The sequence below is a fragment of the Lottia gigantea genome (assembly GCF_000327385.1).
Source record: "Lottia gigantea unplaced genomic scaffold LOTGIsca_1, whole genome shotgun sequence".
Lineage (NCBI taxonomy): Eukaryota > Metazoa > Mollusca > Gastropoda > Lottiidae > Lottia > Lottia gigantea.
The window spans coordinates 4,015,916-4,034,561 of record NW_008706746.1 but is presented as its reverse complement, the minus strand read 5'-3'; the positions used below and the strand labels follow the sequence as shown (position 1 = coordinate 4,034,561).

Genomic DNA, 18,646 nt, shown 5'->3' with positions numbered 1-18,646 from the left:
AGCAGCTGGTGGCATTTGGAGGCAGCTTCACTCATGTCAACAAAACTCAGCTATTACATTGATCAGTTTAATACACATGTCACAAGAATCTAGAACTAGATAAAAAAAATTCTGGAGCAACATGTGAAGGAATCGTTTTGAAAAATGAAAATAAGTTATTGGATTGGATTCAGAGGTACAACTACAAATACTTTAAAGCAAAATTTTAACTTCGTTTGGCTAATTAAGCAGCCATCTTTACAAAAATGGCCGCCATCTTGTATTTTTTAATTTGTCCAATTAATCCCTGATATTATCTCCTTCTACGTCGTCGTAGCTGTGCGTGGGGAAAGTTGGACTGGATGATAGATAGATGATATTTGCCAGTATGAAAATAGGAAAATAAGTGTGTCCAGTTTGTTGCTTTTATCATCTTTTGCACAATTCCTATGAAATTATATCTTATGTTCCCTACTAACACAACAAATTTCCCTTGGTCTTTTTTGTTTTTGATACAGTAGTATTAATTAGCCACCAACATGGAGTTTTATTGAGATGTAATTGATAAAGATAGTTTGAAAGAAATGCTAAGAATTACTTACCGGGGGGTCACCAGTTGTAAGTCCACTTCTGACTCATTTTTTCACCTTACTTCCTATTGCGGTAATCCCCACTTGCCTCTGAATTAGTATTGATTTTCGTAAGCCGGTCATTGTTTATCTCATGTCCATAGATCACACTGTGAGAATAAAACGTGATGTATTACACAATTATCATTGACATTTTTCGGTCAAAGAAGTTGCTAAAAAATCTGATTAAAGGTATAGTTCCAGTTTTCACATATTCAAAATGTTTCATTTAAATACCCAGCGCCGTGTATTTCAATGGTTTTGAGATTCTCTAGTTCGTAGCCAATATATATTTTCCGTGGGTTATTACAGGCATACTTGGATCTGAAAATATTAATAAAACAGCGTTCAACGAACTGTATACTCTATATGATATGGTTCATATCATATTATGATTCATCAAATTTGTGAGACAAAGTTCGTAATAGCTTGTGAACGAAGAAAGACAAAATATCCAGAGCTCTGTTCATAACACGACAAGACAATAATCTTATCTGTGAAATTGCAAAAGCGAACTATACCTTTAATGAAAATATTATGAATGAAAATGACGTTTGTATATTGAAGGTATATCGCGTGTGGAGAATGACGAAATATAATATCAGTGCATGTTGGGATATAATATATAATATACGCTCGGGTATTTAGACATCAGGCAGACAGTTAGCGACATGGGTATTAAAGTATTAAACAGACATGATTAAAATATTGGGTTTAAAAGGGTAGATCTGAAGGATAATACGAAATAACACCATGACATTTTCAAAGGTAAGATATATCATGATGGTTTTTTTTAATAGCCTACGTACGTTATTTAAATAGATTACTTCAAATCTTGCGATATGGGTTTCGAGTATAGATCTGAAATGATTTTTTCTTCTTCTGGAACTCGAACGTCGAACCCAAAGAACCTAATCATTTACTTTCGACTTAGGCAGTAAATCACAGTTGTTTAAATCAGACATATTTTAATAGAAACGGTGAAATTTGAAAGTAATGAATAAATGTTCAGTCTCTTACTACAAGTTATTTTATGCCTCTAACCTCTGATAGGTCTACCGAAAGAAAAATCACGAAGCTTGAGACAAGATATAAATCTAATCATTCTTTAGTCATGTTTTATTTGTTTGTCAATTGTAAATATTACTTCAGGGTCACCTGCGACACACCTAATAAAATTTCATAATCCTTATCTATTTTAGTTATGGAAAATATTAAAACATATAACGGATGATTTGTCTTTAGAGGGATTGTCTGATCTTATTATATAGTTTATAACTGATAATAGGTTTTCTTTCCCCAGCACCAAAAGGTAGATGAAAAATTCGAGATGGAGACAGTTAAAAAAATAAATAAATAACCTTATAATTGTAAATTTGTACTATTCGTAAAAAAAAGTCTAGGTTTGTACGAAAGTATGTAAGTAATCTGTAATAATAATATATACATAAAAAGTTTGCCCATTTTAGATTTATCTTGACTAAAAAAACAGCTTTTGTTTATCAGTTATTTAATGTGTCAGTCTGCGAAATGATATGCAGAAATCTTTCGTCAAAAATAAAAGTTAAGGTCGTTTATGTTCGCTTTACCAACTAATTTCTTATTAGCATGATAAAAAAAATCAGAGTTTTGGTCATATAGTTCGCCATTTTCGGGATTTTTTTTGGGTTTTGGGTCTCCAGAACTACTCAAACTACACTAAATCGCAATATCCCTTCAAATATATTTCGAACTAAAATTCCACTTTCTTTTGCTACTGTCTTTTCTATTTATGGCGGAGTAAATTTTGATTCGATTCGATTGTTAAAATCAATATTATTGATTAGCTTTGGTAAAAAAATCCCATTTCTGAGACGAGTACGATGGGTCAGATTGATTGCGAACATCTCCCTTTAACTGATTGTCGAGAAATTTTAAAGCCTGTGGCTATATACGTAAATCAATAAGAAAGGGTTCAACACACTTAAAGCAAATCAGTAAATCCTCCCATTCGATTGGTCAAGGTTAATGAATTTAATATTGTTGTATGTTATGGTTTGTTTTCTGTTGTTTCTTTGATAAATAGTTTGATTGTCAACTATGAGAAACTGTTCACATTGTATTGGAGATAATTAGGATTTAATGGTCAATCTGTAATATCTATATGATAATCATAAAAAACAACCGTCGCTTCTCGCATTTTATTTAAAGTTAGTGTGTTCAGACGTTTAAAGTTAAGGCAACTATGACTTGCACTAATTTCGGAGGTGGTTTAAAACCTGGCCTAATAGTAAAGTCAGCTGTCTAAACGCTAGCTAGTTTAATATTAAGCCGATATGTCCGCACCTGCGTATTCCTCATTTATATTTTTCAAATTTTCTTACTACGTCTTAGAATGAACATAAAATTTAAGTATGGTCATTATGGTTATATATTCATCAATGAACTTAACTGGTGTCAGAAAGTTACAACAGAATCCCTGTAAAATCTAGAAAATTGGAAAATTTATAAAACTATTTAATTATTGAAAAACGCTTAATCTTAATATTATGCGTTTTCAATAGTTAATTGCATATTTATGGGTAATTTTTAAGTTTTTTGGATTTATCGGATTATATTAGGATCCTGTTATGTTATTTATGACACCAGGTATATCTACTGATGAAACTATGCTCTTGTTGGCCAAGTTTAAAATTTTTAAATTTTATGTTCATTCTAAGACTTCGTATTCCTTTAAATTCCAACATGTTATTCGTTATTAGTTGCATCGAATTCTAATTCAATTGTCTTCCTATTGTGTTTTTCAGGATATGCCAGCAAGTCTAGAGGACGGCGTCGATTCACATCGACAGATTGGAATTATTGGTACCGGAAATTATGCCCGAGCTCTGGCTAAACGATTTGTTCTGTCCGGATTTAACGTTATGATTGGAAGCAGACGGCCACTCCAACGACAATTATCAGCAATTGACGAATGTTTATGTGACATTGAATTGACCTCAGTAGCTGATTGTATCAAGAAAACTAATTTGCTAATTCTAGCAATTCACGCTGAAAATTATAAAGACACATTATCTCCGCACATCGGTGAGCTTTCTGGAAAAATCGTCATCGATGTTTCCAATAGGGAGGTTCCAGCAAGACGTCAATCTAACGCCGAATACCTGTCAACATTAGTACCAGACGCCCACATAGTTAAAGCATTCAATGTGATATCAGCTTACATCATGGAAACAGACTTTGCAGGTGGCAGTAGAAGAGTATTTATCGCAGGGGATAACGAGGAGGCTCGAGGAACAGTTTGTCGCATAGCACGAGACATGGGCTTCAACCCATCAGATCTCGGGGTTCTGACATCGTCAAGAAAAATTGAAAACTTTGTTTTGAACCTTTTCCCTGGTTGGAAAGTCCCCCTGTTTTTAACTTTTGGAATTTTTAACTTGTGGTGCTTATATATCGTTTACATATATTTTGTAGCCAAGACAGCTTACAGATGGGATCAAATCTTTGTTAAAGTCTTGAACAAACCGCTTTGTATGACTGGAATTACTATCTTAGCCACTACTTTTCTACCGGGGAATATCGCTGGCATTCTGCAACTTTATAATGGAACCAAACATAAACGATTCCCTAAATGGATAGACAATTGGTTGAAAGTAAGGAAACAATTGGGGATCATCAGTTTTGTGTTGATTTTTTCGCATGTGATATTTTCAATCCTCGTCATGAGTCCTACTTATTATCGATCTTGGTTCCAATCAACAATAATACAAATTCCCAGTAACCACACCTCAGATCTCCAATTTCCAATGACATCGTGGATGATCTGGAAGGGCGAAGCAGCGTGCTTAGTTGGCTTCTTGGCGTTTCTTATCCTGTGTTTCTTGGCACTAACATCTATACCCGGCGTTGGTGAAACATTGAACTGGCGCGAATGGCAGTTCGTCCAATCTAAACTAGGTTATTCGGCCCTGGTACTTTCTGTGGCGCATGCAATGATTATGGGAATACCAGGTTGGATCAAAAAAGGACCAATAAAAACGCTTGGGTCAATAACATTCCTATCCATTCAGTTACCATTGCTGGTTATAATATTGAGACTTGTGTTATGTTTGCCGTGTATATCAAAGCATCTTAAACGGATTCGTCGTGGTTGGGAAAGGGAGACAACGAAATTTCTTACGGATGATCATTTGGGAATCAAAGAAAAGTATACAGCACTAAATCCAGGTTGTGGCTGTTCGGGGAACTCGATCCATGCTTGTGAGACTGCTATAAGACCATTACCTAACTCTCAAACATTGTTACCGACTTCAAACCATTGTGATTGCTCTGTTGTGTGAACCGTAAACCACCATATCTCATAAACAAAATAAAGTTCAGCACTTTTTGATTAGAACGATAAATTTGATTTGGAAGTTATATTTATAGTACAGTATTCATGGGTCAACCGATGTTGCATTCGTCTATAATCCCCAAATATCGATCCCAAAGGGCGATGCCTTGACTCAATCAACGAATGAAAACGTACCAGAAATCACCTGACAAAAGTGAGATGGTTTTTTATACGCCCACATGAATATGTGGTCGTATATTGTCGTCGCCCCTGTCCGTCGGTCCGTCCGTCAACATTTCTTGTGAGCACTATATAGACTACAGTTTTCATCTGATTTTGATAAAACTTGGTGTGATGCTTTGGATTGATAAGATCTCGGTCAAGTTCGAATTTGACGCATTTTCGATGAACGGTTTTTGAGTTATTGCCCTTGACTTTGTAAAAACACGTCAAAATTTGTTAAAAATAGTTTGTGAGCAGGATTGAAGCTACAGTTTTCAACCGATTCTGATGAAACTTGGTGTGATCATTGGAATTTATAAGATCTCAGGCATGTTCTAATTTGACGCATTTTCGACGAACGGTTTTTGAGTTATTGCCCTTGACATTGTAAAAACGCGTCAAAATTTGTTAAAAATAGTTTGTGAGCAGGATTGACGCTACAGTTTTCAACCGATTCTGATGAAACTTGGTGTGATCATTGGAATTGATAAGATCTCGGACAAGTTCTAACTTGACGCATTTTCGATGAAATGTTTTTGAGTTATTGCCATTAACTTACGAAAAACGCGTCAAAATTTGTTTGTGAGCACAATAGAAGCTACAGTTTTCAACCGATTTTGATGAAACTTGGTGTGATCATTGGAATTGATAAGATCTCGTACAAGTTCTAACAAGAGATATTTTTGATGAAAATTTTTTGAGTTATTGCCCTTGACTTTGTAAACACGCGTCAAAAGTTGTTTTTTGCCCTTGATTAGAGCTGTGTGATTTAATTGTTTGTTGTGTTTGGGTTATTGATATTGATTTTAAAAAATTTTGTGGAATTATTCAGCATAAATAATTTCTTCAATATGAGAAAATTCGTACTTTAGTCACTAAAGACTGTTTTATTATTTCTGACAGCTGCCAGTGGGCGTATGTTACCTTGCATCGCAAGCTATCTTTTATTATGTTATAACCATTGCACGTACATTGTAAATTGTTATTTGGTATATAAAGGTATGGGCACGCGAACGGTTTTGGTCGGATATTTTTTGTCGCCGACTAAAGTCTTGTCAAGAGTTTCACCGACTGGCACGGGCCCCCGGGGACAAAAATCTCCAGTCGGTCGTTTTCCATCATGTCACGTGCGGAGCATGCAATTGGCAGAAAAATGAATCTGATTGTATGATGACGGTCTGTCTTGCATACGATAAAACAATCGGCGACAAAAAACTCCTACCAAGACCGCTCGTGTGCCCGGACTATTAAGTCTTGGTCGGAGTTTTTTTGTCTCCGACTCAATCTTGTAGAGTTTAATGGTGCGGACACGAGAGCGGTCTTGGTCGGCGATTTCTGTCTCACAACTAAAATCTTGTCAGAGTTTCGTCGACCGGCTGCGGGCGCACGAGGAGACAAAAATACGACAAATGTCGTACACGTGGGGAATACTGGGGATCATGCAATTGAAATGAAAATGAAAACGATTGCCATACAGGCGATAAAACAAACTGGTTTGATATGATAAATCCTGTCGGCAACACGATAATCTTGTCGTGGAAGCGCGGGCACACGTGAAATTTTACCGTTCGTGGCCCGCACCTTTATACTTTGAAACTCAATACTACAAGTGAGACAGGAATGTAAGTATTTGCTAAATTTTAGAAACTATTTTGTTACACAACGATAATATGATTAAAATTTAGTTTTTTTTATTGTAGCACGTGCAAAGAGTGAGGTTAATATGTCAGTAATGACATGTACACAAAACATCAGTCACTCCCCTATTGAGGCTTTTTATACGCCCACATGAAATGGGGGCGTATATTGCCGTCACCCATGTCCGTCCGTCCGTCGGTCGGTCCGTCCACAATTGCTCGTAAACACTCTACAAGACACAATTCTTGACGGATTTTGACAAAACTTGGTATCAGTGCTCGTAATCACCCAAGGATGAACCCTATTGAAAATCAGAAGAATCGAGAAATATTCAGTATAAGTTATTGCCCTTGTTCTTGAAAACGCGTTCAATTTTTAGCTCGTAAACCATCTAGAAGGGACAATTCTTGATGGATTTTAACGAAAATTGGCATGAGTATTCGTATTTACCCAAGGATGAACCCTATTGAAAATGAGAAGAATCGAAAAATATTTAGTATCAGTTATTGCCCTTGTTCTTGAAAAAGCGTTCAATTTTTAGCTCGTAAACAATCTAGAAGGCACACCTCTTGGTTGATTTTGACGAAACTTGACATGAGTGTTTTTTATCAACCAAAGATAAACCCTATCAAAAATCAGAAAAATCGAAAAATATTTAGTGTGAGTTATTGCCCTTGTTCTTGAAAACACGTTCAATTTTTAGCTCGTAAACACTCTAGAAGACACAATTCTTGACAGATTTTGACGAAACTTGGTGTGAGTGTTCGTAATCACACAAGGATGAACCCTATTGAAAATCAGAAGAATCGAAAAATAATTAGTATGAGTTATTGCCCTTGTTCTTGAAAACGCTTTCAAATTTAGCTCTTAAACACTAAAAGGCATGATTCTTGCTGGATTTCGACAAAACTTGGTTTTATTATTCAGTCCCGCGCTGAAGATTAAATATTGGCCTTCTAGAGTTTTCACGAGCTAAAAATTGAACACGTTTTCAAGAACAAGGACAATAACTCATACTCACTATTATTCAGTATCGCCCTAAAGAGTTCAAAAGAAGTGTATGACTGAAGGTTGAATATTTCATACTGGTGATTGTTATACTGTACTGCTAAATATTTTTATTCAAGATAGCTTGCCAGGCAAGGTAATACACGCCCACTGGCAGCTTTGATTTTAAATAAAAATATTTGGCAGTACAGTACAATACAGTACTATTACCAGTATGAAATATTCAACCTTTAGACATACACTTCTTTTGAACTTTTTGAGGCGATACTGAATAATATTATCAAATCCTGTCAAGAATTGGGCCATCTAGACTGTTTACAGACCAAAAATTGAACGCGTTTTCAAGAACAATGGAAATAACTCATACTAAATATTTTTCAATTTTTATCCATGGGTAAATAACAAACACTCACACCCAGTTTCGTCAGAATCCGTCAAGAAATGTGCCTTCTAGAGTGTTAACAAGCTAAAATTGAACGCGCTTTCAATAGCAAGGGCAATAACTCATACTAATTATTTTTCGATTTGTCTGATTTTCAATAGGGTTCATTCTTGGATGATAACAAACGCCAATTTTCGTCAAAATCCTTCAAGAATTGTCCCTTCTAGAGTGTTTACGAGCTAAAATTTGATCGCATTTTCAAGAACAAGGGCAATAATTCATACTTAATATTTTTCGATTTTCTGATTTTCAATAGGGTTTATCCTTGAGTGATAACAAATATTCATGCCAAGTTTCGTCAAAATCCGTCAAGAATTGTCCCTTCTAGAGTGTTTACGAGCTTGAACGAGTGTGTGAGGAACCCTATTGAAAATCAGAAATATCAAAAATAATTGGTATGAGTTATTGCCCTTGTTCTTGAAAATGAGTTCAATTTGTATCATTTGTAAACACCCTAGTATGCACAATTCTTGATGGATTTTGACGAAACTTGATGTGAGTGTATGCTGTCACCCAAAGATAAACCTAACGAAAATCAGAAAAATCGAAAAATATTATTGCCCCTGTTGTTAAAAACACGTTCAAGTTTTAGCCTTTAAACATTCTAGAAGGCCCAATTCTTGACAGATTTTGACGAAATATGGTAATATTATTCAGTATCGCCTCAAAAAGTTCAAAAGAAGTGTATGTCTGAAAGTTGAATATATCATACTGGTGATTGTTACTGTACTGCCAAATATTTTTATTTAAAATCAAAGTTGCCAGTGGGCGTATATTACCTTGCCTGGCAAGCTATCTTTATTCAATGTGCTTCATTGTTATTTCTATTTCTAATTTTTATTTCTTAATTTGCACGCTTAATTCAACATTTGTTATTGAAAATTGACATTTATATACAAAAATCATAATTTGTACTAATATGAACATTCTTCGATAAACATTCGGTTTTCCAACAATGAAGAACATTTAATAAAATGCCATTCCACCTTCCATACACTATACATTTAAACCGTAAAACGTGTTATAACTTCGATTTAAGCTTGTTCTACCACAGCTAACGATTTGTTATGGAATTTCTGAACATGGGCCAGGTTGGTAAAAAAAAATATTATTTAGCGATAATTGGAAAAAAGTCAAATGTTTTATAACTATTCCAATCCGTCTTAAAGATGGCTTTTCTTATTTTTTTTTTAGTGTCAAATTAAGCAAACTAATTGATTAATTGGTGTTTCTAATGAATTATCATGTATTCTCAATCATATCAGTATGTTCTTATTGCATATACCTAAGAGTTTTACCAATCGTAAATGTCCATGTATGTACAGTCTGGATAAACAAAAAGACTTTCTGACCTGTCTTGATCGGTCACTCATTAGAATTCTGCTGGTAATTCTCTTCTAATTTAGCTAATTATGAATTAATTTTGGACATATGAGACAAACTGGTATTTTATTTTTCCATGTCATAAGAACACCTCTACTTTCTATATTCATAAACATGTTCAACAACATTTTGAGAAGATGTTGGTCAAAAAATTGTTAGTGGACCTACATGTTGTCTAAATGTTGCTGAAATAAATACATGATAAATTTTGTTACCGAGATGCATATGATGCTAACAATTAACAGAAAAGATAGTGGACCACAGCCATATACGCCCACCACGGCATGCGGATGGTAAAAACGAAACATCCATTTTAAGTTTCATGAAAATCGTTTGAAAGCTATAAGAGTAATAGTATATTCAAGATTTTTGGGCAAGGGCAATAACTCTGCTTTTAACGGTCGAAAATAGCTCAAATTCGAACTTGATCTTCGCTTGATAAATATGTATGCACATACCGAATTTCATTTGATTCCTCCAAACACTCTAGTTTTTAGAGTGTTTACAAGCAAATGTTGACGGATGGGCGGACCGACGAAGTGTTTACTAGCAATTGATGTTGATAGAAGCACTTACTGTACAAGAAGGTCAAAGGGTGATAACTCCTTAAAACTGACTTAAGAGGCCTAAATCTTGAAAAAACCTTAAATTTAATCAGAAGTAAAATAAACTTTCTCAAACCTTTCGATTTAGGTCCAATAACATCCATTTTATGTTTCATCAAAATCGGTTGAAAACTAAGACAGTAATAGCATATTCAAGATTTTGGGGCAAGGGCAATAACTCTGCTTAGAACAGTCGAAAATAGTTCAAATTCGAACTTGATCTTCGTTTTGTCAATATGTATACACCTATCGAATTTCATTTGATTCCATGAAAAACTCTAGTGTTTAGAGCTTTTACAAGTAAATGTTGACGGACGGACGAGAGATGTGGGCGTATAAAAAGTATTATCCCTTTAACATCCGGTACCAATTGACTAGTAATGTTGCAAATGAGTTGAAATTCAACATGACTAAAGAAATTGTGATAATTCATTGAATCAGTCGGCATATTCTGAACCTGGGGTAATAGTTTGTTATCGTATCCATGTGGGATGCATTTCAATTTTTATGCAAAGTTATTAAAAGACAATCGTATCACGAATACGGCATTTTACATTGTGTTAATGAAGTAGCCTATGACGAATGAGGACGTGATTTGGACACGATGTTATTAAAGACTAGATGTTATAGGCTATAAGTGAGATACAAGGCCATACGACACAAAACAGAGATAACTTTTGATTATCATAAGGTGTTTTTTAGTAAAAACTAACTGTTAGTAAATTCATATAAGAAAGAACCGATATAACGGTTTTATACTCATACTCACACACCATCTCACATTCCTTTCATGTTCATCTGTAATAACGAAAAGGGGGCCTGCAAAGACTAAACAGTTAAAAGTAAAACATCATAAATTACGAAGGTTTAAGGCGGCCATGAAATAAGAAATTGCTTAAATTTTCGTTTCTTTTAAATGCAACAACAATTCGTTTAGTATATACCTGTGGGTAGATAGATTGGAGTTCAGAGAAAAATCGTTTAACAATGATTGCGGCATTAGCAGCAGTTCTATTAAAAGTTGTCACAAAAGGTATTATTTGATTATCGTGCTGGATATTAAAACCGTTTGGCATTAGAGTTTCAAGTTGATGAATCGAATAGCTTTCTCTTTGTAACCGTCTTAGCTTAGGTTTTGTAGCATCATCCTGATTTACTTTTTCAATCGGCATAATCGTTAGGTCATCAATGGAATGATCGGGAAGGTCAAATTGATTTGCAATGGGTCTATTTTTTAGCATGTTCTATGTCATAGCGGTGACAATTAAATCGTGTTCTTTGAGTTTCATAAGGAAAATTTTGTCATTTTGGAAAAAATAGGTAGTATCAATATGTTTACAAGTGTGACACGCTGTAACTCAACCGGTAGTGGGAGGAGGGGGTCGCTTAGCTTTTTATTTTTCAAAAGAGTTTAATTTTTAATTTTAAGCAGAAATCGTTTAGAATATCCCCTCTCTCTCAATTTCTCAAAAACTAGGTTACAGGCGGATTCAAAATCGGCCTGTCGCGTACAGATTCTATGAAACCGTAAAATCGGTGATTTTATTATACATACCAGAAGAAGTGTGCTTCGGATGGAACGAGTTTTTATATAAAAGTTGGTGCGTATCTGTTTCTTTAAAGTCTAATTTATTAGTTTGTGTAATACATGTCTATATAATCTCTTTGGTAGGTTATATTTAAGTAGTACAAGTCGTTATCAAACAGACTACCGTGGAAAGTCCACTAGCCAGTGGCGGAGCCAGCCCCCAGAGACTGGAGTTACAAATAGGGGACAGACTGACTTAAATGTCGAGGTTTAGATTCAATGAGACCATTCCGTACAGCGCAAAGGCGATAGCATCCTATGGAGTTTCTAAGAGAGTTCTCATCTGAGAAAAAAACGTATGATAATCATATTCTAAATTAATTGGAAATGAAGTGGAGATATAATAGGGTGTAGGGCCTACCCACCAATTTTCTAAAGGGTGGTAAATGACCGTGTGTCATAGAGTTATATATAGAATATTTATAACTCTATGCTTTCCCTGAATCAAGGTGAGAAACAAGGTGAGAATCAAGGACAGGTGTAACGAAACGTCCTACAACTCTGGCAACTCTGAACTTGACTTTCGCGCGCTTTTAGCGCGGACGTAATTGTAAGCATTTAAATTCAAAGCTTTCCATTGGATGTATATATTTTTATTACCGCCATTTTGGTTTTCATTTTCGATGTTAGTATAAATACTTCTGAAATTGGCGCTTTATTTCATTCAGCTTAGAAATATACAAGCGGGAAGGCAGCGATACATTTTAAATCCCAACTGCATTACATCAAATTACAATGTCTGGTCGAGGAAAAGGCGGAAAAACAAAGGCAAAGGCCAAAACACGTTCATCGAGGGCCGGACTTCAATTTCCTGTTGGAAGAATTCATCGGTTGTTGAGAAAAGGAAATTATGCTGAAAGAGTTGGTGCTGGTGCTCCAGTTTATTTGGCTGCTGTATTGGAATATTTAGCAGCCGAAGTTTTGGAATTGGCGGGAAATGCTGCGAGAGACAATAAGAAATCAAGAATTATTCCTCGACATTTGCAGTTGGCTATTCGAAATGATGAAGAGTTAAACAAACTATTATCCGGTGTCACAATTGCACAGGGTGGTGTACTACCAAATATACAGGCCGTTTTACTGCCAAAGAAATCTGCTAGTGCTACTGGGGCATCTACTGGTGGAAAAGGTGGAAAGAAGTCTTCACAATCTCAAGAATATTAGGCTCTTGATATTAGGACTCTGGCCTGCCTGCCATTAACATTTAAACAGTGGTGGCAGTGACATTAATCAGTGTTGTTTTAAATTGTAGGAATACAGTATTTACTACTGTATCTGTTCATGCATCAGTTTGATTTTAGTGTCATTTTTAGCCCTTAACTTATCATTTGCTCATATAGGCCCATTGTCTTGCTTTCACTTTGTTTTAGCCATCATTTTTTATCTCTTGACATATTGGACCATTGTTATTACATTGTACTTGACATGGTTAATTCTTTCATTTCTTGATCAACATGTCTGCTTTTTTATTCATTCTGTTTTTCATCATTTGTAAATAAATCTTGTCCATTCATATGGTTATTTCTATGCATTTACATGAAGACAACAATTGATGCAGGTTGGAAGCAAGCATCTTGTATTTCAGATTTACCTAAATCAAAGATATCTAGAAAGGGTTTGGCAAAATTATCCCCAACAAGGTGCCAAGAAAGACATATTTTCATGCAAAACACTTGTGGATTAGCTGCCTTACAAGCAATTCAGAACAGCTGTTGATGTTAACTTTGCAATATGCTCTATTCCTGTCCTACATCTAGTTCCTTAAATGGTGGAAAAGCAGCTTTGGAGTCTAATGAATGATTTCTTCTGGTAGTCTTCTGTGTCCCCATTAAACATTCTATTGCAAGAGACAAAGTATTGGAAAGGATACTCGAGTGTCCACACATTACACACATAGTTTAGATAACCCTTTAAAAATCTCTTTCATAGCTGGACAAAAATGTCTGTCTACTGCAGTGGGTTTACATAGAACTGATAGATATTTCTTGTAATCATGAAATTTAGAACTTAAAGAGAACAATGAATATGGTCTATATTTTATTAAAAAATAAAATGACTATATAGCAGTAACACACAGTGAGTGGTTAACATAAAGAGTGCTTAATCTCCATTAATAAGCTACCATTCTGATTAACAGTAAATTTTCTTCACTTCACCTGCCATCATAAAATTGTAAAATTGTAAAGCATCGAATATTCACTGTACTGACTTGTAGCAGCTCATCATTTTAACATTATTTTTAGACAGATAAATAACAATAATTAATTATTCATGACAACTTTTGTAACAAGGGTGTTGAAATTCCACACAATACCAGTCGAATTGTCAGATCATGGATGGCAAGTGTTACACCCTGCTGCAAAATCATGCAACAAAAAGTCTATATCTGCATTTTAATCACACTGATATTCAAATTTTGTTCAAAGTTCAATGTATGACTGAAGGGAGATAATTCAGAAATCTTTGAATTTGCTGTTGTAGGATACGGTAAATATCTAACATACAACATCAGAAAGTATACAGTCACAATAATGTACAATATATGTAATAAAAATATTTTTGTGATAGATCAAGGTTAAGATGATTACTAGAGGAAGGGACCAACGACAGCAGTGAGCACACAATAAGACAGATAACCATCAGTCAGTCGTTTTGCATTGGTTTTTCGTCGATAATTAAGTCACATGGTGTTATATGTCATATGGTATAATAAAATAAAACACGTTATAAATTAATTATAGAACGACTGATTGGATAATGAAACCCTTAAGAGTTGTGTCTTGTCTTAATTGCGGACATAAGGGAGATTTTACTCAAGAGTTATAAAAATCGATTGTTTGACCCTGCTTAAGATCAAAGAAATAACCAATAAAATATGCAACCCTCTTTAAAAAATGATATTGAAGCTATTTCTTTTATACAAATAGAATACAAAGAACTATTATGAGTTTTCACTAATGTATTAAAAATCTACAATAAATAACCTTTGTTTACTCCAAATTAAATAAATTTCATATTTATAGCACCCTGCTGAAATAATTCCCATTATCTCATCTTGATAAATATATGCCTTATCTCTCAACAACTTATAAGTTATCGGATTAAATTTCAACCTGAGACGATATTGTACAACAAAGCTTCCATTTGTCTAAAAAAAACAAAGAGTTACGAACTAAAAGAAGTTATGACATGGGATGTGCCATTCTAATATGTCATAAAAACATTCAGTCTAAAATTAGATCAAATTTTCTGTTTTTGTTAGTGTTCATTTCTATTGTAGCCACTCAAATTAGGGGCTAAGTCTGCACTATAAAACATTCATCTATTTGATAATACTGCCAGCCAATCAATATTCACTAGCATACAATCTTATGAAAACCCTGCATTCAGTGATACAAGTAAAGAGGCTATTTTGCTTGACATTGTACAAATGCACTGAAACTCAACATTGTTGAACATGCTATTTCATTGGTTGTTTTGTAACCTATTAGCCTAGTATAATTTGATTGGCTAAAGCAGAGGTTATCAGGATAAGTGAAAAAAAGGCTAACAAAAAACGCAAAGTTTGTTCTAATATTACTTAGGACTGAAAAGCATAGAAATGGATACTGGATAATGGATTAAAACGCACCTGTTACAATTTGATTCAGAAGAAAGAAAAGACATAGGTTTATCAAAATTAATACATATTTAAGTCCTATTCATTTTTATACTTTCAACTGGTAAAAACTTTTTTAACATCTTCAAAGACCTAGAAATACAACAACACGGCTTTAGAACAAAGGTTAAAAACAAAATGATGTTTTATTTCCAAATTGTAAATAATTTTAATGAAAGCAAACTGCAATCTGATAAAGAAATTGTTTTTCTGCCATGGTTTTGAAATTACCACAATTTAATATGATCATCTTATAAATTTCAACTTATTTTCAGATCAATGGTACATATATCAAATGCATAATGATTCTATTATTGTTTACAACAAACCATTGGAGATTAATATCTAACCTTATGTTGTCAATACAGATAATAAGCCAAATCCTAGTTTGCTAACTTGCTTCTAGTCAAAAATTGTATTACTATTACCAAAATCATAATTATGGTTGAGAGGTGCAATCAATTCCAAGAATAATCGTTAATTAATTATCATTAATGTTTCAACAAGCTAAAAGTTGAGCCTATAGGTCATGTAGGCCTACTATCCTTACCTCATCTTGAGACTTCTCTGCTGCTATTTCTGTAACTAAATCTTGTGATCTATAATGTTTTATTATTGGCATGGTGGCATTTGTATATGTATCTATTCTGTAAGAGACAGCAAAAAAATATCATAAATTCTCGATCCATTTCAGATTAAAACTAATGTCAATAATGACATATAACAGTGCTTGATGACGTACTATAACTGGCTGCCTTGTAATCTTGGCATTATTGAACAGTGTAGTCTTTAGTGTGAAAATCTAAACTTCCCCTCTCATTATTCCATTTGACCTGGCTGTAAATAGTGACAGTGAGCCGCAGTGGCTCAGTGATTTAGACGCTTGCTCGTTAACCTGAAGGTCCAGGGTTCAATCCAGGCATAGGTCGAGATAATACATTTGGATTTTTCAACCCAATTTCCCCTGTCTGTGATGCACGTAAGATGGGTTAACATGGATAATGCAGCTGGTCGTTCGGATGGGACAATAAACCAAGGTCATGTGTGCTACAAGTTGTGCATGTTAAAGATTCCTCAACAGTTGGAAATCAAAAAAAAGCAGGCTTATGCTCTCCATCCTGGAAAAATTTCCTTCACTGCACCCTGCATGGCATCTTTATTAGCCCACATGGTGCAGAAAATTAGGATGTAAAACTTCATTCATTTTGTAAATAGTGACAGGCCATACAGTAAAAACAATGCCATGAGGTTTGGCCATAACATTCAAGTTTATTGTAGTTCTTATTTTTCTTACATACCTTTTAACTAAACTTTCTTTGTTATCATCTGCCCTACCACTTGTTTTACCTCTATCTAAACATCTGTCTACACATATCTAATAAAAAAAATGTCATTATCATTGTTATATGTGTCTCAAAAGCATTGGCTGTAATATTTCAACTTGTATTTCAATGATTTTTGTTGACATTTCTGTGATAATAGACAGCTGGCCAATTTGTAAACAAAATACTATGCAAGAGGACAAAAAATTGTCAACTTGAAACTCTGCCTAGACCTGATTAATTCAATCAATAATCATTCAATAATCGACTGTAACATCAAAATGCTATTGGATTCTATCCAGAAATCTTTTACAACTAAGATACTTGTTCAACTTACTTGTTCTGGGCAGTTAAAAAATATTACTCTTGAAACTTTAGCTATATTTGTCATGGTTTCATTCCATCCATCTAAATTATCTTTATTTCTGGGAAAACCATCTATTAGAAAATTTCTTTTACCACTATCTTTCATTGCCTGTCAAAATATTATTTATTCTCCAAACAAATTCATGCAATATAAATGATCAAACTCATCAAAATGCAAATCTGGTTTTTTCAATTAATGTTTTCTCTGCAATATTCTACATTAGACACTACACTGTTAACAGTCAAGGACACCAGATATGGGAAGTAGAGTCAGTAGAAGAAACATGTAACCAAGTTGAGAATCTGTTCAAATTTCATTTGCTCTGACCTGGCATAACAAATATTTAATTTTAAGTGTTCTCAATGAATATGACTTTTGCATTAATGATATTACGTTTAGAACAAAATTATTGCTATACCCGAGCTAATAAAGCACATGTTATTTCAACAGGAACGATTGAACCATCTTTAATATGTCTTTCTATTTCTTCTGCATATTGTGAGTCTTCTTTTTTCCTTTCTGCTCTTAATAAATCACCAGCTGATAAATGAACATAACCAAACTCCTAAAATATTATCCATAGAACAATTCTAATGCTTTGAAAATTTCAGGTAAGCCTACATGTATATTATGGGATTTTAATTTTGATAACTGGTGCTACTGCTATAAAAAACCATTAGCCGAAAGGTTTCTCAATTAATTTTTTATCAGTGTAAATCTGATACCATAAACATAAAAATAATATTTTAGCAATATATAGTAGTGAGCATGGACACAATTTGGTTCTTTCAATTATATTTATTATAGATCTAGGGCCTATATTTAGTAATAAAAAACATTTATGCAGTGACTAAGTTCTATTAATTCTAAATACCTTTTCTATTTTCTGACATTGTGTGCCTTTTCCAGCTCCAGGCCCACCTAATACAAATATCACTTTGTATAGAGAATCTGACATTTTGCTGTAATAGGACAGAAGAGAACACTTGTTCAATTTCTTGACAACGTCAGTATTTTGAATATTTACACTGTTGTTACTGTTACTTTTGGTGAATGTGTTGGCCCTATTATTACTACCACTCCCTATTACTAATAATGGTTGTAATGGCTGTTGTGTAACCACACGGCGAAAAATTGTCGTGGCAATTTTGCTACGTTAACCTGCCCTTAGGTCGACTTCTGAAATAATTAACTACCGTTTGAGTGGGCGTAGTTCCAGTACAAAAAAATTAATTTTGACTTAATTGACAGGTGTGCTTGAAATGGGCTATAACAGAAGTTATTTTTCTATATTTCTTCATAAATTGTTCATGGGATGACAGATAAAACTATTAACACAATGGCTAATATATCAAAACTTAAAAATTCCAACCGAATGTCTCTAGAATAAAAAGTTACTGGGTAATTTGTTTATGTGTACCCAACTTATAACAAATCAACAAAAGGTAAACATGTGTACAGGAAGTTTAAGTCAAATCGAGGCTGCGCAT

The 18,646-nt window shown here is 34.2% G+C and overlaps 3 protein-coding genes across 3 annotated transcripts; 2 read left to right on the top strand and 1 right to left on the bottom strand.

The window, feature by feature from the left end:
* Window positions 1-1,262: 1,262 nt before the first annotated feature.
* Window positions 1,263-4,930, top strand: LOTGIDRAFT_208339 (hypothetical protein; the record flags this gene model as incomplete). The annotated part of the gene is made up of 2 exons (XM_009045616.1): window positions 1,263-1,376; window positions 3,395-4,930. Exons 1-2 carry the CDS (start codon window positions 1,362-1,364, stop codon window positions 4,928-4,930), a joined length of 1,551 nt encoding a protein of 516 aa, XP_009043864.1. The 5' UTR covers window positions 1,263-1,361.
* Window positions 4,931-12,397: 7,467 nt separating this feature from the next.
* Window positions 12,398-13,329, top strand: LOTGIDRAFT_181153 (hypothetical protein). The gene has a single exon (XM_009045615.1). The coding sequence runs from the start codon at window positions 12,545-12,547 to the stop codon at window positions 12,971-12,973; it is 429 nt and encodes a 142-aa protein (XP_009043863.1). The 5' UTR covers window positions 12,398-12,544; the 3' UTR covers window positions 12,974-13,329.
* A 1,376-nt stretch (window positions 13,330-14,705) lies between these two features.
* Window positions 14,706-18,622, bottom strand: LOTGIDRAFT_149165 (hypothetical protein). Its single transcript, XM_009045614.1, has 6 exons — window positions 18,031-18,622; window positions 17,575-17,721; window positions 17,127-17,264; window positions 16,766-16,842; window positions 16,018-16,114; window positions 14,706-15,560 (listed from the first exon to the last, which is right to left on the bottom strand). The coding sequence occupies exons 1-6, from the start codon at window positions 18,112-18,114 to the stop codon at window positions 15,525-15,527; spliced, it is 579 nt and encodes a 192-aa protein (XP_009043862.1). The 5' UTR covers window positions 18,115-18,622; the 3' UTR covers window positions 14,706-15,524.
* Window positions 18,623-18,646: the final 24 nt, after the last annotated feature.

Excerpts from the sequence above, each read along its gene's own strand:
- LOTGIDRAFT_181153 (XM_009045615.1), top strand. The coding sequence starts at position 12,545 with ATGTCTGGTCGAGGAAAAGGCGGAAAAACAAAGGCAAAGGCCAAAACA.
- LOTGIDRAFT_149165 (XM_009045614.1), bottom strand. The coding sequence starts at position 18,114 with ATGTCAGATTCTCTATACAAAGTGATATTTGTATTAGGTGGGCCTGGA. Across the intron at positions 17,722-18,030 it reads AATGTCAGAAAATAGAAAAG|GAGTTTGGTTATGTTCATTT; the intron begins GTATTTAGAATT and ends ATAATATTTTAG. Across the intron at positions 16,843-17,126 it reads TTTTTAACTGCCCAGAACAA|ATATGTGTAGACAGATGTTT; the intron begins GTAAGTTGAACA and ends TTTTTTTATTAG.